At 35.6% G+C, this 25,844-nt stretch overlaps 1 protein-coding gene across 1 annotated transcript; it reads left to right on the forward strand.

Annotated features, from left to right (window-relative positions):
* The first annotated feature begins 761 nt into the window (after window positions 1–761).
* On the forward strand, window positions 762–23,955 carry PRD1 (putative recombination initiation defect 1). Its single transcript, XM_090013403.1, has 12 exons — window positions 762–1,160; window positions 2,244–2,356; window positions 4,212–4,375; window positions 4,457–4,762; window positions 4,864–5,033; window positions 19,536–20,329; window positions 20,445–20,954; window positions 21,092–21,098; window positions 21,242–21,490; window positions 21,635–22,276; window positions 22,724–22,845; window positions 23,892–23,955. Exons 1-12 carry the CDS (start codon window positions 762–764, stop codon window positions 23,953–23,955), a joined length of 3,540 nt encoding a protein of 1,179 aa, XP_089869529.1.
* Window positions 23,956–25,844: the final 1,889 nt, after the last annotated feature.

The raw sequence follows: 25,844 nt of genomic DNA on the forward strand, positions 1-25,844 counted from the left end.
CTTAGCTTCATTGTTATGCAGTGATCTATATGCAACTTATAAGAATTCACTGATATAATGAGTCAAAGTCTTATGTAGGAATTCTTTCCAAATTGAATAAATACAAGAAATTCAAAACTTTATTGATTTTTTTTTTAGATAATAAAGAATAGGAGACTATTATATCCTCGTTTCTGATTTGCATTTGAGTAAATTTTTGTTTTGATCTGAACAAATTAAGGTCACCTTATTGATTTCATGGTCGTAGATCTCGTTAGGAATTTTCTCAACAAAGAAAAATCTTGGGATAAATTAAAAAATATGTTTTTCTCAAAAAATATTGGGAAAATATCACTATACGTAAAATTTAAAAATGTATATTAGAATATCAAATATAAGAAAATAATAAAAATGCAAAACTATTAGAATAAAGAACATAAATATCACATTGATAACATGATAATAATGCAATAAAAACACGATATTTTTAAAATAGGTGATATTTTTAAAATATCACATTTTTTCTTGGGAATACATCGCATTTTACAAACATCACGATTAAATCAGGAGATTTTTGAAGAATGGCCGATCTTTGTGGCTTTGATTGATTTTAGGACGAAGCGTATTTTCCGAAACGAAAGAAGGGACTTAAATGTAATTACAACAAACTTAGACACTTTTCGTAAATATTTTATAAGGGAGCTGCTTGTGAGAAATTCTGTCTTTTATTTTAAAGCCCAATTTCCCGCCCATACGATACCCGCCAGCGGTTTCCGAGTTTCATGGCGGACGCAGGGAGCGGCTGCGGCAGAGGCCATCGCTCCTCCTTGGCCGTACGGACGTCGGAAGGAGGGAGCATCTGCCTGGTTTGCTTCTGCAACCTCATCTCCTGCCCCAACTCCCCCTCCATCCACGTCTCCTACGCCATCTCCCAGATCGCCCTCGCCTTCGGCGACCCGCTCTTCCTCCGCGAGCTCCGCCAGTTCCACGCGCACTTCCTCATAGCCCCGCTCGTCGACTCCCTCTCCTCCCGATCCGACGAGGAGATCGGCCGGCAGACGATCGATCTGGTCTCCGATCTCTCCGCTGCCGACGGAGCCATCGCTCGTGATTTCATCTCGAGGATCGCCGATCGGTTGAGCTCCAGCGCGTTGGCGTGGGGCCGTTGCCATGTATTCACGGTACGCATGATCTTCTTCTTGCATCCGTTTTTTTGTTGGATTTTTTTTAAATTATGATCGATCATTTGTTTAGCAGAAGAGATGTTTTTTTCTTGTTCTTTCCTCTTGATTTTCTGATGATGACTGTTAGGAAATAGTCGAATTACCGGTTTTGTGCTCAACAGAATTATATTTTCGCCTTTTCTTATTAAGAAAGGGTCTCGTTTCATCTTTCAATTAGGATTATGTTTTCTATTGAAGATTCCATATAATTTTGCATAATTTTTTGGTTATTTTCCTGTAATTTATCTCTTGCTGGCTTTGGAGCAGACCCGATTCTCCCTTTTTCGATAAGCAGCAGATCCGATTCTCTTGAAAACGCGCGGTCTTGTGATTGTTTTCGACGATTTCAATGTTCTTTCTTTAAGTTTGAGACGAAACACAATTGTTCTTCGAAAAAATTTGCATCATCTTCCGACTTTCGTTCGTTCTCACACTGGTCGATTTTGCACCTCTTGTCTTCTTTAATGACATTTGAATTGTATATTAATTTGTTGATTTTCCAGCTTTTTGGGGTAAAGGTTGTGGGATCGTTGAGCAGATTCAGTATTCACCGATTACACAATGTTAAGGAAATATTCTTCAGTTTGAGTTAGCATCGATGATTACTTCTTTTGTTTTTTTCCGTCGGTTCCAAATGGATCTAATGATTTCTAAAAAATTTCACCTCATCTATTTTCATTCGTCATTTTATTTTAATCAATTACTATAACATAATATTTGAATTGGTCGCTTTCTTAGTTTCTTTACAAACGTTTTCCTTGTTATATTTCAAATTTGAAATCATTCTAATGAATTCCGGGACGAACCTTTTACTCATAATGTAGATTTTGAAGTTATTTTTCTTTTTAACTTTTTCCAAATTATCTTTCAGTGAAGCAGTTGCCAGCACTCACCATGACAAGGCTTTTCGAGAGATATATAAAGTCGAATCCTTTATCTCAGTATTTCGAGTTTTATTCTTTAGAATTTCAGAATCGCATGTCCGTGTTAATTGATGAATTCATTTTTTTTATAAGTTTATCTTTCTACGTGAATGCGTAGCTCCATTGCTTTGGGACGCTTCTGGATCGCCACTCCGAGGAAAATCCATCTGCCAGCATCAAAGCCAAGGAGGCGCTCATATCGAACCTTGTTACTGGCCTTCGGATACCAAGGTAAATTACCCACCAAAATAAACTATAACCAAGGGATAAGCAGGAATTAGGGATGTAAACGGTCAGGATCGGATGTCGCCAAATACTATATTGACTAATCGGATGTTGGCTATTAAAACCTATATTGCTCTCACGTTTCTGGGTGAGATGTGCGGTGGTGATTGATTGCATTCAATATGACCTGCTGTAATCCACTGACAGCGACACTACTCTGGGTTTATGCTGCCACTTGTAGTGAAAAATGATACAAACAAGAATACCCTTGCAGGAACTTGTTTTTTTTAACACATCATGGTGCTCTTGGAATTCACTTCCTGAAGGAAAACGACTGCATGACTACAGAGTCATCTTTGAAGTTTAAAATTGAAACACGTTATCTTCTGCTGCTATCTGTAAAGTTGCGGCAGAAAGATAACGGATGTGAATAGGATAGTAGGGGTCAGAAATCCAACGGCTTGGGTAAACTGCCGTCTGATCTGATGATTAATTATTAGTGGCAGGAGAAGTCCTGGGACTGGCATGGTTTTCTCATTATAAATTTAATATGAATCCGGGTTATTTGGCGGTCTATAATAAGTTAGATATGCCAAGGTTCCTTGCTTCAATTAGGCTTGATTTTGGTGGCGGTACAACCAGCTCGTGTCTGACTCTGTGCACGGTAAGGCGCTATCTGGTACTTTCAAATTTGGTTATAGACAGATACAAACCATGTTGCACGTTTACCACCCATCTCAATGGTAGATTACCACCCTCAATATAGAGCTCATTTCATCGATACGCGTGCTCCGTAATTAGGTGTTGAGCGGGTGGGTGAATTATTAGCTTAAATGCCGCTCTTCCAGAATTCCATAATCATGGAAACACGATGAAGGTCTACCCAATGTGATATGAGAGCATGGACTTTTAGTGGCGGGCGGACTCACCGCTAAGGTTCTCATGGTCAAGACACAGCTCCGAACAAACACTGCAACAGGTAGTCACTATTGACTTTTAGTGGGCAATCTTGGGAAGCCATAACGGAAGCTATATTAGCAATTCCGAGCCTTGCTAAACATCTGATCTATGGTATATTTGCTACTATATCTCTATGCTATCTCAGTCCCTTTGTGCCAGTAGCAACATTGGAATTTCCCGCTAAAAGTCAATAGTGGAGATTTGATCTGTAGTGGCAATGACAATTGCTACTAAATCATTCATCCTTCGTGCTAATAGTGTCGTTTGCATTTCCCGCTAAACGTCAAAAGGGGCAAATTCATGCCACTAAGCCGTTGACGTTGAGCTGTAGTGGCAATTTGAACCGCCACTATTTCTCTCTTTTTTTCCCTTAAATATTACAATTTGCAATTGATTGAATCCATGTACGGATGCTAATGGCTCAGAAATATAAAACCTATATCAATAAATGATAAATAAGTCTAGAACCATAAGCAACCAAATAACAAGATCTGTAATGATAAATCAGGAATTTCAATAATTTTATTATAACAAAGGTTCCTCCATGTCAAACAAGCTCTCCTGTTAATGTTACATAATCAACTCACAAAACTCATTTCTCAAAAACAGCACAAAAACAATTATCAGCGTGTCCATCACACGGCAAAGCAGATCCAGTGTTCGGAGAACACTTTATAAAGTGTTCTGCCCGACTAGGGACCCCCTAATTAAAGAGGGGGGACCAGTCTTAAAAGCCCCTCTTAAAAGGTAGAACACTTATGTGTTCGAGTCCGAACACACAACCACGCCTCACCACAAAAGGACTCTCAATAGGATGGACGGCCATTGTATCATGTTATTATATGTTACGTTTCATGGATGCATATCTGCGTAACCTTCTCTTTTCTTTCTGTGGCTGCAGCGAAGAGATACGTGGAGAGATCCTGTTTGTTCTTTATAAGCTTTCGGTTCTGCAAGATACAAATGATGATGAACTCTTCTTCCCCTTCTGCCCCAGGCTGTTGTATTTAGCTCTGGAAGCTCTCCTTAAAACCCAGAATGACGTTGTCAGAATCAATTGCTTAGGTCTGTATGTCATCTGTGTCTTCCCCATATGAGTTTCTTCTGCCGTTTTGGAGCATCAATTCCTTAATGATGTTTATGCAGCATTGCTTACGGTACTGGCTCGCAAGGGACATTTTGAGGACTCGTTTGCAAAAGATCAAATGGGCAGCAGCGAAAAGGCAGATAACTTCACGCAGACTGCAGAATGTGCAGCAGAAAGCTCACTCCTCACGTTGTTTGCGGACGCTGTCAAAGGCCCATTGCTTTCTTCCGATACCCAAGTTCAGATCGGCACACTAGACCTGATATTCCATTCTTTGTTATCAGATGTTGATTTTTCCAAGCAGATTGGGGCCCTGGTTGAAGAAGGCGTCGCCGACTACGTGTTTGAGATACTGAGATTGGCAGGTGAGATTGGTGGTCTTGACACTTGAGTCCGGTTACTGTTTGGTTAAGAACAGTTAGGGTATGGCATTGGTTATTGACTTGTAGCTGAAAATGGGTAGCAGAAGATAACGACCCTCTTCTTCAATCTTGTGTTCGAGTTCTTGGTCTTTTGGCAACGGCCGAGCAGGTGTTCAGGCAGAGACTCGTCATGGGATTCCCTACACTAGTTCGATCACTTCGTTACGTCGCGGAAGTGCCCCTCCATCCTGCTCAATCTCAAACGACGAAACTGGTAAGTCTCATAAATTTTTAGCCGTTGGTTAATATGATGAAAAAAAAATGAAAATGGAGTCTACATTAAAACAATCTCCTAAAAGGTCTGGCCGTTATCTCAAATCAGAAAGTCCTCTCAACCAAGGCTGGATCAGATGCAGTCACATCGCACAAATGCAATATACCATTGCACCTGATTGCCCTTCATCTACAATGCAGATCGAATGCAATCAGGTGCAGCACCACATTGCATTTGTGCAATGCGATTGCAATCAAGTCGCACAATGCATTTGTGCAATGTGATTGCACCTAAGTTTAATAAATGTTTAACACTTCTATTTGGGACCTGGAGAGTCCAATTTTTTTTTGGTATTACTTCTTAAAGGGAAAACATACTGAGTTTACATCGTGAAAACATAGCTATTTTTTTTCTAATAACTCAATTTCTTTCACAAGGTTCATCATTCATAACATAACATAAGAACATAACTACATGAGTGTTCAATGACAAAAAAAAAGAACTAACAAGTACTCTGCTGCAAAGTTGGAGCAACCGATCACATCTTACCTACACTAGTATGTCTGAAACTTACAGTTGTAATTATACAGGAAGTGAGCGTACAACTCAATAAAAAATATTTATAAGCAAATAATAACTTTAACTTATAACTGTAGTGGGTTCTAAGCCCTTAGTATGAGTTTAATTTTTGAAACACCACACAAGGTTTGTGTAATACTTAGGATTTTTTGATGAATTTTTGTAATTCTTTTTTTTTGTATAATAAATTAAAAATGATAATTCGAGTCAAGCATTGTGCTATAGGGTGTGTAAGACTTAAAAAAAAATCTAAGTATATAAAATACACCTACATGCCCAGGGGTCTCATCGACCCTAGTGAATTCTCTTTCTTCAAAAATTATTTTTGAAGAATTTGAATTACCTTTAGAAAGAATATGTATAATAAGTAATTAAAATAAATATATATCTGAAATTTCAATAAGAGGACACACCTTACATTGAACCTAATTTGGATTTCATATAGTGTCATTTCACTCAATTTTATATTTAGTTTTTAAAAGAATTAAATTTTAATTTCAAGTGAATTAATTAGGAATTTATTTAGTAGACTAGAACTTGTAATTTAATTGAATTTAATGAGAGTATAGGAGTCCATAGGTGAGTTGTCCCATCCTATGTGGTACTCTATTTTAAATTTTAAAAATACTAAAAATAAAACTAAAGCTTTAAAATCAAACTTGCCAAATAACAAGGCAAAGTTTTTAAAGTCAAAACTTGCCTTTTTAGCAAGTTTAGACTCCTTAGAGAGGGGAATCCCCTCCTAGATGATTCTAGGAGGGGGGATGGCTGAAACAAAAATAAGAAAATAGAAACCTATTGAAAAAAGAAAAGAAAGAAAGGAAAGAAGAAAAAAAAGTATTGACTAGTCAACTTGTTTGCCAAGCATGCAAATTGACATTTTCAACTTAAAAAGGGGCTTGGACCACATAGGTCGACCAACCCATGTGTATAGCCCTATGTATGTTATATAATATGTATATTATAGCTTATGTATGAAATAAACTATAAACCCAAAGTAGTTCAAATGGACATAAAAAAATAAGAGATTAAAAAAAAAAGGAATGGTAGAAAATTTGAGATTTATAAATATACCTTGATTTATATCAAGGGCTAGGATTCATCCAACCCTTAACCACCCCTAAAATTCTATAAAGTATGGGAGGGGCTCACCCCCCCCCCTCTATTTGCACCTTTGTGATTTTTCCCCCTTCTTGCCTCTTCTTCTCCCCTTGCTCCTTAATTCCCTTCTCCTCTTCTCTTCTTCCCTATGAAATTCTTGTGCATCCTCTTTTTGCCCAACAAAGAGGACACCCACATGCGTGTGAGGAGCGAAAAAAGTTCGTTGGCGCGGTCAGTTTGTGCTTGAAGTCCAATTTCATAAGTGTAGGAGCCAATTTTGCCAAAAGAAGAAGATGGTTCTATGCTCTACATATAAATTGAAACTCAACGATAGATGTTCCTTTGATTTTTTGAAAAGACAGAACCTAAACCATGCTTCCCACACGTGGATTTGGCTTAGGGTTATCGAAATATGAGATAGAAAGGGATTTTCGAAAGAAAACCCCCTCTAAAAATCGATTTCTCCAAAATCGGGTATGAAGACTTGATTTAAACGTTTGATAAAATAATAATATGTGAACTTATGTAAGAAAATCATTTTGGACTTAAGAATAAAGGGTTTATTTTGATTTTCCCTCGAAGAAATCGGTTCACCCCCCCAAAAGTAGCCAAAATATTGAATTAAAAATGAAAAATGACTATGTTTCATGCCAATGATTTTATCAGAAAGAAATTCTATAATTTTTGAAAAAATATGTACAATACCTAATTGTTTCCTTCAAATTTTAGTTAAAAATATTAGTTAATGATCATGTGAATATATTATAAAGATTAGCATGATTTTTCTTATTTTTATCTTAGAAAAATACATGTTTCATGCTATCGATTTTCTCAAAAATAAAATCTGTAATTTTTGAAAATATGTGTATTGTTTAATTATTTTCTTGCAAATTTTGGTTAGAAATTGTAGTTAATATTCATGTGAGTGTAATTGAGAAGTAACGTGCCATGTTTTTGTCTCGTTTGCTTTTTCACTGCAGTTTTAAAAGTATTTCAAGGAAAAAAAATCATGATTTTTGGGATACAAAATTTCGGGTGTTACAGTTTGTATGTTTTAATTTTTCCCCTTAACACTCTCCAACAAACACTCACTCACACCAAACTATAACACTAGGTCAGCTATACCAGTAATAGTTGTCTACTTCAATTATACAATATTAGTCAGACTATGAACCATACACTCTCAGTAATCCCTGAATCACCAGGCACTGTAATGAAACAACAAAGGGGACCCCACCGATAGCTAGCCGAGAGGTTAGGCTAAAACTCTATCTCAGCATGGTTTACGCTACATCCTAAGTACAATGATTCAACCATCTATTATTATCTAAAGTCCCAAATACTGTGTGAATATAACCTTAAGTCATTTTAAGTTCATTACATTGAACCTTACTCTCAAGCTCGTGTTTCACTCGTTTTCTCACAAGTGATATCGTAAAATAATCACAACGGATCTCACTCTCAATCTCAGAATGACATTAGGATTCACACTTTATATCATACTAAGCATGCAACTATAACGCTTGTAAATTTTGTTACATGAATAAACCTAAATTTTTATGGCCAAAATGTTATATGGGTATCTTTATTTTTGAATTTGATTTTTTTTATCACGGATATCTTATTTGGATCTCAGATATTTTATTCGAATCTTCAATATCGGATCCTTGATGTCTTATTTGGATTCTGATATTGGATCTTAGATGTTTTATTTAAATCTTTTATATCAGATCACTAATATCTTATTTGGATACTCGGATATTTTATTTAGATCTTTGATATCGAATCTATGATATCTTAATTGGATTTTTATATTAGAACTGTGATAGTTCATTTAGATCTTTGATATTGGATCAATGACATTTTATTTGGGTCTTTGATACTGAATTCTTAATATCCTATTTGGATCACTAGTATTGGGTCCATGATATCTTAATTGGATCTTAAATTTTGGATCTTCTAATTCAAGTCCCAAAAAAATTGAATTTTTGTATGGACCCAAATAGTTCTAATGTGGATTTAAAAACATGAATGGATCTTGGATGCTCGTTGAATAGATCCAATTACCCATGAAAAAAAAAGTTTGACTCTTGCTTGGTAGGAGTTGTTAGTGCACACCATCACGTGTTGGGACGTTGCAAGTTCGAACCCTAAATGGTACATCACATAATTGGTGGGGTCTGTGCTGAACTCCAGCTCGGCAAAAAAGAAATAATAAAACTTAAGGAAAGGGGCGGGGGGGGGGGGCACCACTCATGGAATTTCTGTAAGAAATCTAAATATCAGATTGATGGAAGCACCAGAATTGCGTTTCTGTAGTGAATGGAGAGAAGGAGAAAGAGAGGGAGATGCTAAGAGAGAGAAATGACAGCCAGCATAAAGGAGGCATGCCCTAATGCTATATTATGTAACACAATTTACAAAAGGTTTAAATACAAACAAATAACAAGAATGCCATTACATAAAAGAAACAGACATAACATGATTAGACGTATGGGTTTGGATCCGATTCAGACCCGGTGATGTCAAAGACATATTTTGTTACCCTCCCTCAAGTTGTGGATGGTCTTGAACCATGGACAACTTGTTCTTTAAAATCCAAAATTGATGCTTTGTTAAGCTAAGCCCTTAGTGAACAAGTCGGCAACTCGACTTTATGTACGAATGTGACGAGGCTCAATCTCTTTATCTTCAACCTTTTGTCTGATGAAGTTTTGATCTATCTCAATATGCTTTGTGCGACCATGTTGTATAGGATTATAAGCAATGTTAATAGCACTCTGATTATCACACAACAGAAATGATTGGGAGACTCCTTCCCCAAGATCTGCAAGAAGATGTCTGACCCATGTAGCTTCAGCTATCCCAGCAGCCATGAACCTATATTCATCTTCAGTGTTGGATCTATCAATGGATCTTTGTTTTCTGCTACTCCATGACACCAAGTTTTTTCCAATGAATATACAATAACCAGAAACTGATCATCTCTCATCTAGATCTCCTGCCCAATTCGCATCTGTATAAGTGATGATCTCATGTCCCTTATTGTCAAGCTAATTTCTTTGATAAAGAAGACCATTTTCGATGGTTCCTTTCAAAAAACTTAAAATTATTTTCACAGCTTCAACATGACCAGTTCTTGGTTCATGCATGAATTGAGATACCTGATTAACAGAATATACAATGTCTGGCCTGGTAAAAGTAAGATACTGGAGCATTCCAACAATGCTCTGATATTTGGTCGGATCATTATATAAGTCTCCATCATTAGAACTCCGTCTTTGATGCAAAACACTAAGTGTATTTAGGGGTTTACAATCTGTCATTTCTGCCCTATTCAAAAGATCACGAGTATATTTATGTTGAGTAAGAGTTAAAATATTACCTCTTCTATCCACTTCAACTCTGAGAAAATACCTTAAGTCACCAAGATCTTTCATCTTGAAATTTCACATCAATAATTTCTTCACTATCTATATATGACTCTTTGAATTGCCCGTAAGAATTATGTCATCAACATATATAAGTAATAAGGTAGAAACATCCTTATCTTTGAAAATAAAGAGTGAATGATCAAGAGAGCATCTGCGAAAACCATAGTTTTGAATTTTAAGAGAAAAACTCTCAAACCAAGAGTGAGAGGCTTGCTTCAACCCATAAAGATCTCTTTTCAGTTTACAGACATAATTCTTGGGATCTCCTTCAGCATATCCAGGGGGTTGTTCCATAAAAACTTCTTCCTTCAAATCTCCATGTAAGAAAATATTTTTTACATCTAACTGGCTCAACTGCCAAAGATATAACAATCTGTATTGTTTCCATCTTAACTACAAGACTGAAAGTTGTTAGAAAGTATGCGAAAATGAATTACAAGAATGCATAATGCATTCATAAGGTCCAACATTGGACAAACACAACCCCACAATGGGGAATAACAAAATGATCCACTAAGGGACACCACAATAAGCCTACGAAGAGGCATAAGTTGCATATGCTTTATTGAATGAGGGCCTAAAAGGCCATTTCTTACATGGGGGAATACCCCTCTATTTATACACAAAGGAGTGAGAGAAAGAGTGAGAGAGAGAGAGAACATTGGGAGGCCCAAAAGGGGACTCGTAAATGTGACCGTTGGGGGTCCAACGACTCCTTTGGTTGGGACCCCCAATGCAATGCATTAAATGCATTTTACAATAAATAAAAAATAAAAAGGAAAAAGAAAATGTAAAATAAAATACATGTAAAAAGATGTAAAAAAGACTAAAATGCCTCTAATGTGCAGAATTACAAAAATATCCTTTATCGGGTATGATGAGATAAATACATATATGTATATATATATATATATATGTATATATGATTACATATATTTTAACACCCTCCATCAAACTTTGCGTGGGGATAACGAGAAGTTTGAAGATACAAAAGGAGGGTTTCAGTCTTCAAAAAAATCTTCAATGAAAGTCACCAACATTATAACACATGAAAGAACTTTGCATCTGTCAGCCTTTAACTGTCTTTAATGATCATCCCCAAGCTCCTTTCACGATGTATCATAGATGCTTCATTCATCCCATTTTGAAGATCCTGTGAAACAAGCCAAAAGAACTCCAAGTAAAAAGTACCTTTGTATCTTAATCAAATAAGAGATATCAAAAAATTGATAATAGATCATAACATTGATTAAGAAGGACAATGATTCAAAAGATAATTTATGCATTTTGATTGAGTATTTATGCAAAACACGAATTAACCTTAAACATTGATAAAACACACTAAGTTCTTGAAGAAAGATAAGTGCACAAAGGCCACGCTAAGAACATTTGACCAAAAATATCTCCAAGAACCATGTAAAAATGCCTTCAAAGATGTGCACTTCAAGCACCAACACCACAAAGGAATACGTGTGCAAAGACACACCAAGAACAGTTGAATAAAAGTACCCAAAGGTACAAAGGGGACACCCACAAATGCAAAAGATTGAATTTCTCAGAATAGGTGAGCACTAAGGCTCCTAGAATCATTCTTACAAAGGGTTTTATCAATATTTGGAAGTAAGGAGTGTGTGCACGGAGAACACTCACAAGTGCATAAAGACAAACAAAATATGAGATTTGTATTAAGATAAAGTAAAAAATTTCATGTATTAGAAATATATCTAAAAAGACAATGTTCACATAAGAACAAATTGTTCCCAAGGGAAGTGTATAAGAGCATACGAAAGAAAGCATGTTTAACACACATAGATCACCAATAAGGAGACATTTTATCAACAAAAGATGAGTTAATGATTTCTCTCACATCTTAGAGAGAAGAAATTTTATGCCAAACAAATGTCATATGTGAACTTACAAGGACATGATCTAAAAAACAAGAGTCAAGATAATGAGTGTTATTTTAGTAGAGATTTTGACACATTTAGGAACATCTCACTCAAATGATTGCAATTATAAAAACTCATTTTGTATATCAAATACAAAGGTGACCAAAACCATAAGCACTTAATATGTAGATTAAATGCCAAAAAATTAATTTGATTTTAAAATATGTGTATTAATGATACGATTCACTTGTATCTTTAAAAGACAAAATATGAATGAAATTTCACAAATTTCAAAATAGTTCATCCACTACAAGCAACTACCTCATTAGTCCTCCAAAACCCACAAATCAAGTGTATAAGGTACTAGAACAAGAACATAATCATAATGTCATTAAAGGCCAAAAGACACACACAAAAGTGTGTATAAACACCTCTTGTCTACATGTAATAATACTTGGAATGAGTGTATCAACGACAAGAACAAGAGAATACACGCCAATATGGACCAAAAGCATCTCTTGTCTTCGTAAAAAGACACTCAAAATCAAGTATGTTCAGCTATTAGAACAAGAGTATCAAGCCAACCATGGGCTAAAACAAATACATCTCTTGTCTACATAAAATGACACTTGAAATGAGTGAAAGAAGCCAACCATGAGCATACATCTCAGCGATTAGAACAAAGATACAAATGCCAACATGGACTAAAATCACATACCATGGTGTGAATCAACGTGCCTTGTCTACATATAATAACACTCAAGACAAGTGTGTTCAGCTACTAGACCAAGAGAACGAGGCCAACAAAGGGCTACCAACATACAAAGGTGTAATAAAAATCTTGTCTACATTTGATGACATTTAGATAAGAGTTATAAAAGGAGAAGACTTTTGAGGCAATAAGACTTGTAATGACAAACATTTAACAAATTATCAATTTCAATATATCTTAAAACACTTATGGTTTCAAACTTTAGACATCCATCACATGTATACATAATTAAGAGTATCCATAATAAAATCAATGGCCAAAATAAATAAGTGACACACTCATAATTAGAGATCACATAACAAGTTATTTTAGAGTCAAACTACAAGTTGACAATCTAAAATGACATAACACGAGGTGCACATAACTCACCTCAACAAACATCTCTAATATAACAATAATAAGGTCAAACAAATGATACATTAAATAACAACATGTGATAGACAAATATAAATGCCATAAAAAGACAATAAACACTTAAGGGAATCATTTTTCAAATAGAAGTTTTTACAAAGAGGACCGATTAAAAATCGAATCAAAGGTCCAATATAATAAATCACAACAATATGCCTTATAACAACAATTTTGCATAAACATGAATTATGCTTAATCATGATCAATTCTTTAATTTATACAAAAAAAAAACTTATCATGAAACATTAAACAAATAATGCATATGAAATTTCTATATCATGTAAGAAGAGGAAGCTCACGAAAGCTCTCATAATACAACATGCTCAAAAAGGCATACATAAAATAGAGAAAATATCTTATTAAAGTGGGATAGAGTCCACACAAGAGGATGATTTTGAATGCAATAGGTTAAATAATGAACCAATAAACATGCACATAAAGTGCGAGTACACACACCCACTAAGGGATGAAGCCAAAAGAAGGTTATGAAATCATTTATCATAATGCAATCATATTTTAGAAAACATTGAGTTATCATGTAATAAAGCAAGGTGGTCTTCCACAAATGTTCTTCGAACACTCAAAAGGAGGTGTCTAAAAGACACTTTAAGCAAAACCCATAAAAAGGGTAAAAGAGGAACAACACACATGAATAAACAATTTTATTTATGTAAAAGAATGCTTAAAAAGCATTACAAAACAGTTATCAAAATGTATTCACGACAATCTAAAGATGAAAAATCTAGAACCATTCTCAAACATTGAGAACATCTTAATGCTATCAATTGTAATACAAAAATACATATTTTCAAAAGATGACACAAGAGAGTTTTAACAAGGAACCAAGGCATATGCATAGATAAAAGAAACAATATGAGAGACTAAGTGCATACATTCTCATAGAAAAAGCACTCATGCAATAATTAAAGCCATATGTCTCATAAAATAAGCATGCTTTCAATCAAGTTTAAGCATATATGCAAATGATTATATAAAATTTTACATTTTTAAGCATGTAACGAATCGAGAATTTCAAACATGAATATGCAAGTCTATCAAGGATGAAATACAAATTGTATTTTGACAATTATCATATATATATATATATATATGTGTGTGTGTGTGTGTGTGTGAAAAACAAGTTTATATTTTATAAAATAAGACATCATTATCAAATCATTAAGATAAGACAATGATTGACGAAACATCTAGAATAAATAATTCATGGTTATATATATATACATATGTATATATATATATATATATTAGAGTTATTTTCAAAAAAAGGCTTCAAGATTCAAAACATACTACATATATCTAGTTTCCTTAAATAAGTTCAATGATGGTTAAAATACTATTTTAGAAAAAACCATACATTTTCATACATTTCCTTTCAAAACATACTATATATATATATATATATATATATATATATATATATATATATATATATATTCAATGGTAGAAAAAAAAACAAGTGTTTTTCTCATGTGTAATGCATGGGCTAAATACTTGAAAAGTGTAAGAATACATGCCAAGTAATCCTAAGTAGAAGGAAGAGAGATAAGAGATAACAAACGCTTCATCAAAACGTAAAGAAAGAAAAGAGGTAACAAAAACTTCACCACTTTTTCAATTTTTTGAACATCATGCTTCCCGATGCACCAAAGGACTAGCTTGATTATAATCGTGCTCTAATACCATGTTAGAAAGTATGCGGAAATGAATTACAAGAATGCATAATGCATTCATAAGGTCCAACATTGGACAAACACAATCCCACACTGGGGAATAACAAAATGGTCCACTAAGGGACACCACAATAAGCTTACGAAGAGGCATAAGTTGCATATGCTTTATTGAATAAGGGCCTAAAAGGTCATTTCTTACATGGGGAAATACCCCTCTATTTATATACAAAGGAGTGAGAGAAAGAGAGAGAGAGAGAGAGAACATTGGGAGGCCCAAAAGGGGACTCGTTGGGCCCCCAACGGTCACATTTGTGACCGTTGGGGGTCCAACGACTCCTTTGGTTGGGACCCCCAATGCAATGCATTAAATACATTTTACAATAAATAAAAAATAAAAAGGAAAAAGAAAATGTAAAATAAAATACATGTAAAAAAGACTAAAATGCCCCTAATGGGCAGAATTACAAAAATACCCTTTATCGGGTATGATGAGATAAATATATATATGTATATATATACATATATATATGTATATATGATTACATATATTTTAACAAAAGTTTCATCATAATCTTGCCCATATTCTTGAGTAAAACCTCGTGTCACAAGTCTTGCTTTATATATCTCAATACATCCATCAGGTTTATACTTAATCTTATAAACCCATTTACATCTAACAACATTTTTCTTCTCAGGTCTAAGAACAATTTCTTAGGTTTGGCATTTATGTAAAGCTTTCATTTCTTCGTTCAAAGCCTCTATCCATTTATGTGATTTAATTGCTTGATAGAAGATGGCAGGTTCATCATGCTTCTCTACTTGTGACATGAACAACTGAAAATCCATGAAAAAATTATCATAACTAACCCATCTTTGAGTAGGATGTCGTATTCTTTTCGATCTTCTTAATGGAGGCTCAATTATACTCTGTGCGACAGAGTTGGTGACATGGTCTCTTTCTCTTCAAACATAAACTTGGCCAGAGAATCTCTGAATTTCTCTAGGTCTTTCATTTTCAGAAGTATTTGGAGATTCGAGATTCTGATCATTTGAGCTCAATTCTTCACAAGAAGGCTGACAAGAACCCTTTTCTCCAGCAAACAATTTAGCACACATCCAGGTATCATAAATTTCAACATTTTGAGGTGAGTCCTGCTCTTAAGACAATGATGTGTTCTCAAAATTTTGTTCATCAAAAACAACATTTTTAAAAATCTTGATACGCTTAGTTACAGGATCATAACATCTATATCTTTTATAATCATCCGCATATCCAACAAACTTGCACTTCACAACTTTATGCTAAAATTTATTTCTCAAAGACTTGTTAATATAAACATAGCAAACACAACCAAAATTGCGCAAGTCATTATAATCAGGATGTTTTCCAAAAAGAGAAAAATATGGAGACTTATTCTCAAGAATTCCCATGGGCAGAAAGTTAATGACATGAACTGCAGTGTGAAAAGCTTTGGTCCAAAGATTTATAGAAACATTACTATCATGAAGCATGCTCATAGCACTCTCAACAATATGATGATGTTTTCGTTCAGTCACTCTATTTTGTTGTGGAGAATGCGGACAAGACACTCGTCTACAAATCCCATTATTTCAAAAAAAATTAATGAAGTCATTTGAAGAATATTCACCTCCACCATCACATTGAAAATATATAATATTAAAGGAAAAATGGTTTTTAACTAGTGCACAAAAGTCCTGGAATAATCTAAAAACTTCATACTTGTGTTTCATGAAGAAAATCCAGGTGAAACGAGAATAATTATCTATGAATAAAACATAATATTGACTTTCAGATAAAGAACAAACAGGAGTTGGTCCCCATACATCAGAATACACAATTTCAAAGGCCTTTGAAGCTCTTTCATTAACAAGATTAAAGGGAAGAATATGACTCTTACACAACTGACAACTTGAACACTTTTTAGCATCCAAAACAGGGTGCAGACAAGACTCTGGAATCAAATTTTTTGACACAAGTTTCTTAATAAAACCACAACTACAATGACCTAAGCGATTGTGCTACAAATCTGACCTATTACATTAAGAAAAACTATAGACATATGTATGACAAGATTTAAGGCACCGAGATGTCAATTCCAAAAAAGGTGACTTCAAGGTAGAAGATGAATGAGATATGGGATCCTCCTTGAAGATGTACATGTTTTCTCGTTGTTGCCCTTCAACGAACATCTCATTCGTTTGAAGGTCCTTAACATACATAGAAGAGGGAGTGAATTCGACAGAAGAATTTGTATCATCAATAAGTTTGGATACAAAAATAATATTCTTTTTAATATTAGGAGCAAGAAGGACATTGGACAAACTAAGAGAAGTAGAAGACAAAGGGATTTGTGTACTTCCAATATGAGAAATGTGATGATGTGTGTCATCTCCAGTGACTATGCTTCCTTTTCCGAAATAAGGAGACAAATTCGAGAACTTATCAGCATTACCTGTAACATGAGTAGCCGCTCTAAAATCCATCTACCATTCTCCTTGCTCATTTTGCTTAAAACTCACAAAAGTTGTTGCATATCTCCAGTGGATTTCTGACACTCAAATTCCTTTTTGTTTTCTTCTTTATTACTCTTTCTTTTGTTTTGAGGATTAAACCAACAATCAACTTTCTCATGTCCTTTCTTATTACACAGAAAACACGTAGGCACCCTTTTTTTATTTGATGCATTAAAGAATCCTGGTGAACTTGGAGTAGGAAGAATGCCATGACCTCCCCCCTGTCCAAAACGACCACGTCTTCTACCACCTTGAAAATTGCTACCTCCACGTCTAGAACCTTGAGATATCTCTGAAGCCAAGACACTATGTGTATCTGAATACACACCACTTTCTGTTATGTTCTTTATACTCATCTCATACTGAAGAAGTTTAGCTTGAAGATCTTCAAAACTAAGTAGCACTGGCAGAACCGATAACGATGTAGAGAGAACATGATATTCTGGGCCCAATCCATTAATAGTTTGTTGTACCTTTTTTTTATCAGTAATTGCACTCCCAATAATAGCAAGTTGATATGTAACAGACTTCACCTTGTTTAAAAACTCCATGACTGACATTGAGCCTTTTTTAAGAGTCTGAAACTCCCTTTTTAAAAATAAGATTCTGGCCTCTGAAATTTGAGAATATGTTTGTGCAAGATTATTCCATAGTTGTCCAGCTGTACAATCTTCTGGTATGGATATCAATACTTTCTGCAATAGCGTGGAAGTAATGTAGGCAACCAAGGCCTGATCTCACTTCATCCATGCTGTAAAATCAGGATTTAGAACATATTGAATTGAAGCATCTACTTTATCATCCTTTGTTTCTTGAGAAACAAACTGCGGTGGGACTGGAATTGATCCATTCAGATGCCCGAAAAGATCTTGACTCTTTGTAAAAGGAACAATTTGCCCAAAAACAATGGTAAGATGCTCTGCAATACATTAATGCTGGAAACATTATCGAGAATAGCAAAGTGGTTTTCAAACCGATTTTGTGAAGATGAAAATACCCACAAAATCTTTTTTTTCCCTTATTCTTTAGTTTTTTTATTGTCAAGATGTACTTTCCTTTCATTTTTATTGTTTCTTTGTAATGCTACATGTTTATATAGGGTTGTTCATAGCTCTTTTCTCTCTTTCCCGTGAACCACATAAATTGTTGTGTTCTAATTTTTTTCTCTCGCCCACGGAGCTCTCTCTTTCTTTAGCCACTACGCTACGGGTGCCTTTGGTAATGTAAATTACTTACGATGTGAACAGGGAATTTACAATTGAAGAAATTGTACAGGGGACCCATCTGTTTTAAGAATTCAAATAACCAACTCTATATATGTCAATTTGAATTACAAGTCACAATCGGTTTTGAGATTTTCTGGGCAAGGGATAATCTCAAGATATTTAAAAAGAATACTGTTGTTCTAGGGTGACTATTGGGGAAAATATCGAAAATTTCAAATTTTAAAACATAAGAAAACATATAAGGTTGGAATAAAACAATAAAAATATAAACAAATATATAAAAATGTTTATATCATGCTCATAATGCAACATCATGATATTTTCGAAATATGTGATTTATTTTGAAAATGTAATGATTTTTAGGAATTATATTGAGTTTTGGAGATAACACAATAAAATTGTAACTTTCTCAAAATATAGCTGATATCTATTACCATGATTACAACCGTGGGAAGCCACGAGAGAAGTTGACAGAAAAAAGGCAGAGGCCGAATTATCATGGAATTTTTGTTTGGAAACTGTTTGTTTGAGGGAGTTTATGTGTTTGGAAAAGTGGCAGCTGCTTACAGACTTCTACTCAGGCTTCAAGAAGTTCAGTCTTTAGACTCCATCAGGTTCCAAGATAAACAATTCTAAAAAGTGAAGTCACTAAATTGTACTGGTGAGTACATTTTGGATCTGTACAGTGACTGAAAAGGCCAAGTTCCAGCTTCACTAGACTAGGCATTTCAAACTTTTCTTTTTGATGACGAGGAACCTCGCCGAAGCGAGGGAAAACCCAGGTGGGGCCCGACAACCACCCTGCCTTACGTGAGGCAGTTCACTTCGAATTTGGTGCCTTATATTACAGGTTTTGAATTTCAGGTGGTGGTGGCTATCTCCAACTGTCCTGGCGTTGTATCAAGATCTCAAGTAGAAGAACTGGCTATGATCTTGACAGGGATGTTCAAAAGGCACAGTGCTGGACAAATTGGCATGTTACCAGAAACCTTTTCCATGTCCTGCTCTAGTTTTGCACTTCTTCTTCAAACACCCTCTTCTCGTGGAATCCCAACCCTACCAGCATTGGCACTGGACGCATTGAGGCATGCAATTCTACCTTCACTTAATCTGCCCACTAGGGGTGATGACCAACTCTTATATTCTCTTCACTTTTTCAAAGAATCATATTCTTACTGCCAAGAAAATTACACCACAGAACCAGACATCGTGGAAATGAGACAAGGTCTTCTAGAAGTATGTGAAAAACACATATTACCTAGTCTAGGAAGGTTCATAGATGAAGGCGAAGAGGAAGAGGTGGTGATGAGTATATTAGAGATATTTCATTTTGTGCTTCAACCACCTGATGACCAAAGTATAAAGTTTGCGAATTCATTGGCGTCTTCATCTTTGTTTCATTTGGCATTTGGATGCTTGGGCCTTTATCCATCTGTACAGATGAAAGGGCGCATGTATTTGGTAGTTGGGTTGGTTGCTGAAAGGATTTTAGGACATGAGCATGGGAGATCCATCACTGAAGCTTGCTTCAATCTCCCATCAGATCCCTTGGACTTGTTATTTCTTCTTGGGCAGAAGAACTCAAATGACTCCAACTTGATTTGCTGCCAATCCGCAATCCTTTTGATGCTATATATGAGCTCGTTATACAATGAGAGGTAATCAAGTGTTCTCTTGCCCATTTAATTATACTTAATTTTTTTTAACTATCATCTCTCTTGGTTGTGTTCATATCCTGTATTTCTTGACTGTTATTAAGTTTCTGGTCAACAGACTTGCAGATGAGAATCAGATTTTGGCTTCTTTAGAGCAGTACCTTCTGGTTAATAGTTCCAATCTCTCGAGTGAGTTAGTTGATTCTTCAACACTCACACTGTTGGTACTTTTATATGGTCTCTTCAGAGGTATTGAAACGGATTATCAAGCTCCCTATTGCCTTGAAGCTGAAAAGATCCTGTTCCAACTAATGGATGGAACAGACTGGGATTTGTTTTCTTTGAGAGTCCATAAAACAGCTATGATATGGTTGTTCCAGCAAGCTGGTCTTATTGCTTCCTTGTCACAGCAGATACTGAATTTATGTAGGTGGTATAGCAAATCCCATGCCGTGGATCCTGGAGGTATAAATGAGATGATAGAGATCGTCACTCTTGCAGACCTGGTAGCATCAGGAGATAATTCTTGTGCAAAGTTGCTTGTGTTTCTACTCAAGAGGCTAGTAGAATTAAACCAAGAGGATGATATCACTGCAGTAATTGATGTCATGACAGCAATTATCAACATGTCTCCCTTAGCTTCAAATCAATTTCTTTTAAATGGAATTAGCGACTCAATCCATAGTATATATCATACACCTGAGTTTTCACCAAGGATCTTATTAAGTTGTTCACTTCTGCTTTTCAACATTTTGCGGTCAGTAGATTCCAGGTCAGTTTTAGATCATATAACCTGGCTTCCAGTGACTTTCAAGGTGATCCTAGTTATGTCTGAATTGTCTTTCTTCAAATTGTCTTTTTTGTTTAACACAATTTTTTTTCCTTAGAACTGACGTGGTTCGGCTTTATTTGCAGTTGCTGAACTTTCTGATCCCTTCATTATCTGTTGATTCATGCAACCATGAAGGGCATCTGATTATTAGCATCCTGACTTTGATACTGCACCATTCAAAATACCAGTCTCTAACTGAGGCTTCAAAAGCAATTATTTTCAATCCATCCCTGGTTTCTTCGATAAATGCAATTATACAGACCACTTGTTTGAGAGGTCCAGATTTAGTGGATCATAATGAAGAGACTAACACTGGAAAAACCATGCTCCTTGTGATTTTCATGTGTTACTTCTCCTTAAGAAGGCCAGTTGCTAAAACTGAAGCTTTGAATCCAGTTGCATGTAGTAGTATATTATCACCATTTACACTAAATACTAACCCTCTTTTTTTTTTCAGCCTGCATCTGATTGTACAGGATAGTTGGAGCTGGCAAGAGTACCTCCAGACAACCAGCACTACCAGAATGCCATGTATAAATTGTCAAGATCTGTGCAGGTTGATATATTTTGGTTCTTCTTCAATCAAGCTTGTGGCTTCTCAGTGCCTTATGGAATTACTTACTAGGATTTCAAAGGAGAATAGAAGCAAAACTGATGAAATGAAATGCTCAGTTGAATACTTGCAATCTATGGTAGCTCTGCTGCAAGGGTTGGTATTTTATAGTGATGTAAGAGTAGCAATGAACTGCAGCCTATGTCTTTCTATAATCCTGGAGTGGGAAAAGTTATGTTGGCAGGAGAAAAAAGCAATTGATAAGGACAAATGGTGCAGGATGATCACGGAGGAGCTGGCATTATTACTAGCAGCCCCTAGATTGGCATCAAAAACATTCACCAATCAGCACAAACCTGCTGTTTATATAGCCATTGCTTTACTGAAATTGGCACCAGTGCCTAGGTGGATGCAGTCAGTATTTGATCATGCTTGCATTTCAATTATAATCAACAACCTCTCCTCCAGTAATATTAGTGCAGAGATTGTGCAGTTGTTTCGAGAACTAGCACGGTCAGAGTATTTGAATGCAGAGCATATCACCAGTCTACACCATGTGTTTCAGGCAAGAATTTCTCCACCATATCAACCTGTCCCCTGTTGCATTTTATGACAGCATGCTTATGATGAACTGATGGATTCATTTATTACCTATTGCATTCCATTTATGCAATATTCACCTGCTTTATTTGCTATCGTACAATGATTAGCCCCTTTTCTAGCCTGCAAAGTAGAATTCCTTTTATTATGAAAAGGTTCAGGACAACAAAGAAGAAAACAAGAATGTTTTTTAAATTTGTGAAAAAGCAGACCTTTGAGATTTCTTATTTCCACGTACTAGAGGAAGATGGAAGTTCTTGACATTCAAAAGCAAGAGGGCTGAACGTCTTAAGAGTATATTAATAACTTGTTTCTGGCTTCAAAAATCTTTCCTCTCTAATAAGATGAAGGTCATGAGTGAGCTATACCTGTTTGAGCTTCCTATACTGATCTTCCCTTCTGGTTTTTGCAGGCATGCAGAAAGCATGTCTACTTGGAGATGAACAAAAGCAGTTGCATTGAAGAGAAATTTGAGCAGGTGGTCGATGTCTTCAAAGATGCATACAAGGTAGTTGGAATACTCCAGGACTTGATGTTAGCTTCAAATAGCACTTTTAAGGGTAGTCACAGGCAGCATAAAAGATTGATAGAGGAAATTGAAGGGTTTCTTCGAGAAACTTCTTCATGATTGAATAATTAGTAGAAGTGTTGGGATCTCATAAAGATCCTCATGTGAATAATACATGCAATAGGTTATGAAGACATGCCCAATCTGTAACCAAAGCCAGAAAATGAAAGCAAATTTACAGGTAGCTTTTATTGGAAAATCTTTCATTTTATTAGTTCCTTCAGAACTGAAAATTTAAGAATCAAATTATCGTTTGGACACGAAATATAAAAGGAAGAATTTGAAAAGATTTGTCTGCACGTGCATGCACACATGCACCTACAGACTGCTCTCAAGTTTAAGATAAAATCTTCCACAAAAGGTCAGCATGAATTAAACTGACGATAAACATTTCTCTGACTGTCATCTTTATTAGAAAAGGGACAAAAATCACCTAAAGTATATCTATTCATAAAGAACACCTTAGTTTACTTTCTGGAACTGGCTTTCCCACTGATAATACCATGAAGATGTGTGCTTCACGAAATTTACGTAAACAGCAATAGCAATAGGCTTGGAGTGGGCTGCAATGATACATTGCTAACAGCACCTTTTTGTGAAACTGCCATGCAGAAGAATCAATCTGATCGTATGGCTTTCATGATCAATTAGATAAGTTACCATTAACATGGCTTTGTATCAATGGTTAAGAATTAAAAACAATGCCATAATAACAATTTCCTTTTGCTATAGTTTAATCACCTAAATTACTGAGAGCATACGCTTTTCATTGTTATAAACATAATCCCAAATAATTTTATCTAGGATGCTCTAGGTTAGTCCCTTTTTTTCCTAGAGGACACTGGTGATGGGTTTTGAAAAAATAAAATAATTTTCAACCCCGTTTACCCTGAATTTTGCGTTGGTATAATCCATATGAGATAGATATGACAGACCCTCGTCTTGTAAATGCTGCTGTATTTGCAGTTTAGATTACTGTTATTCTATAATGGTCATTGCTTGTTGATTTTAGGGAAACCGATTTGTTTGCGAGCTTCACCAACATCAATGGATCGCCGACATCCAATGCTGTGTGATTTGGAATCCGTTCTCACTTTGGCTGAGAAAACTGAAACTGATTACTAATAAGATTTGGATTCAGTTTAGGATCTCAAAATCAAATCCGATTGGATCTACGTCTTGGTCCCTTTTTTCCTCTGGTGATGGGTATACCCAACCTATATCCTAGAAAAGGATAAGCCGTTGAACAAAAAGCAAGCACAAGCTGTACCATATATAACTTCCAGCTGCTACTCACCATCTGGAACATCAAATTTGAATGGTGATGGTTCAAATGGATTTCTACTCAAAGTAGAACTAAGAATTGAATTACTTTTCTACCACATTTTGTAGCATATGAAAAAAAATGTATCGTTCAATTAGAAAGATATTTTTTCAACCTTCAATCTCAATTTCTTGAACTTTCAGACGTGGCTTTAAGTAGTTCATGTCTCTTAAAGGGTGTTTATATATCATACATATATGTAGGTTTATTAGAAGGATTATTTCTTGGCCTCAATTTCTTGAGTTTTCATATGCAGCATTCAAAGTAGTTGAAGCCATTTGCAGGGTGATTGAATTATGTCCCCATCGGGCTTACCTCAAAGCCACCCGGCCACTCCTTGCCACCTGCCTAAAAAAAGGTGAAAGAACTATATAAATAGAAGTCAAGTTTCACTTTTCCCCTATTCTGTCTAACAAAGATCACAGAAAACACTCCACGGTTTAAAATCACTAGTCTTAGCAGGTAAAATATACAGTTTCTCTGGAACTTATTAATTGCATCACCGTCTTCTACAGAATCACCAAAATTTGCCAAATCATCAAAAACTGTCTTAAAAAACAATACATGCAATAGAGAGAGAGATGGATCCCTCTGCTTTCTTTAGCTAGGCTACGCATAAAGAGGAGAAATTTTTTACACTAATTCATAGATGAGCAACATACACATGCAATCCAAGAATAAATTCCTCTGTTCTTCCGCTTCTCTCTCCTATTGGCGAGGATCCATGCAGGAGAAGTGATTCGTATCTTAGCAGCATTAATTGCTGCAGGATTTCCTTGGATTAGGGATGGAACTTTGTATGATGGAAATTCAGCAACTTTTGTTTCTGGCCTTGACTTGGGTTGAATGATATCGTTCCTTGATTTAAGAACATAGGTAGATGCTCCTCTATGGCCTTTAACGTCTGTCTCTTTCTCCAAACTTTCCACAAGAAGGCTTTTTAAAGGGGTACGAGTTTTCTCCAAGTTCACTGCTTGAATAATGATAACTTCATTTTCCTTGCTTCCTTGTGAATCATCCTCCATTGGAGATAAAGAAGGAATCCATGCAGCTTCAGAAACAGAAAAGGTTGGATTTTGGCCAGTTTGTGTTGGTGTGGTGTCAGAAGGGTGGATCTTTTCAGTGTGGTCTCTGCTGGGCTCCACCAGGGTCATGGAAGAAGGTGGCTCGACAATGTTGGTGCCACTTCCATTTTGACTTCGCTCAGAAACCACATTCATCTTTGAGTCATCGCTACAAGGGTTTTCCTCTATTTGTTTTTCTTTTTCTGCTGGACCATTATATGCTGAAAATTGTTGTGCATCACCTCCAGTAGAGGAAATTGCTTGTTCTGTGACATCATTCATTGAACCAGTTTGGGATAACATTATAGGAATCAGAAATAATTGGGAATGATATTAAAGTAGATGTAACAAATCAAAATACACATGTAAATGAAGGTGAATGCTATTGCTCATGCACTTTTGCAATTAGTAGGAATTCCATTGGTGTTAAACAGAGCCACAGAATGCAGTTTATGAGAAAGAAGGAACCAAACATCAAGGAAAGCATTCTTATCACCATTATTGGCTTGAAGTATATATTGGAGTGATCAAGAGCACTCATGTGACAATCCTGCATATAGAACGCCTATGAAATGCA

This window comes from Nuphar pumila, chromosome 7 (genome assembly GCF_984573655.1).
Source record: "Nuphar pumila chromosome 7, dmNupPumi1.hap1.1, whole genome shotgun sequence".
Lineage (NCBI taxonomy): Eukaryota > Viridiplantae > Streptophyta > Magnoliopsida > Nymphaeales > Nymphaeaceae > Nuphar > Nuphar pumila.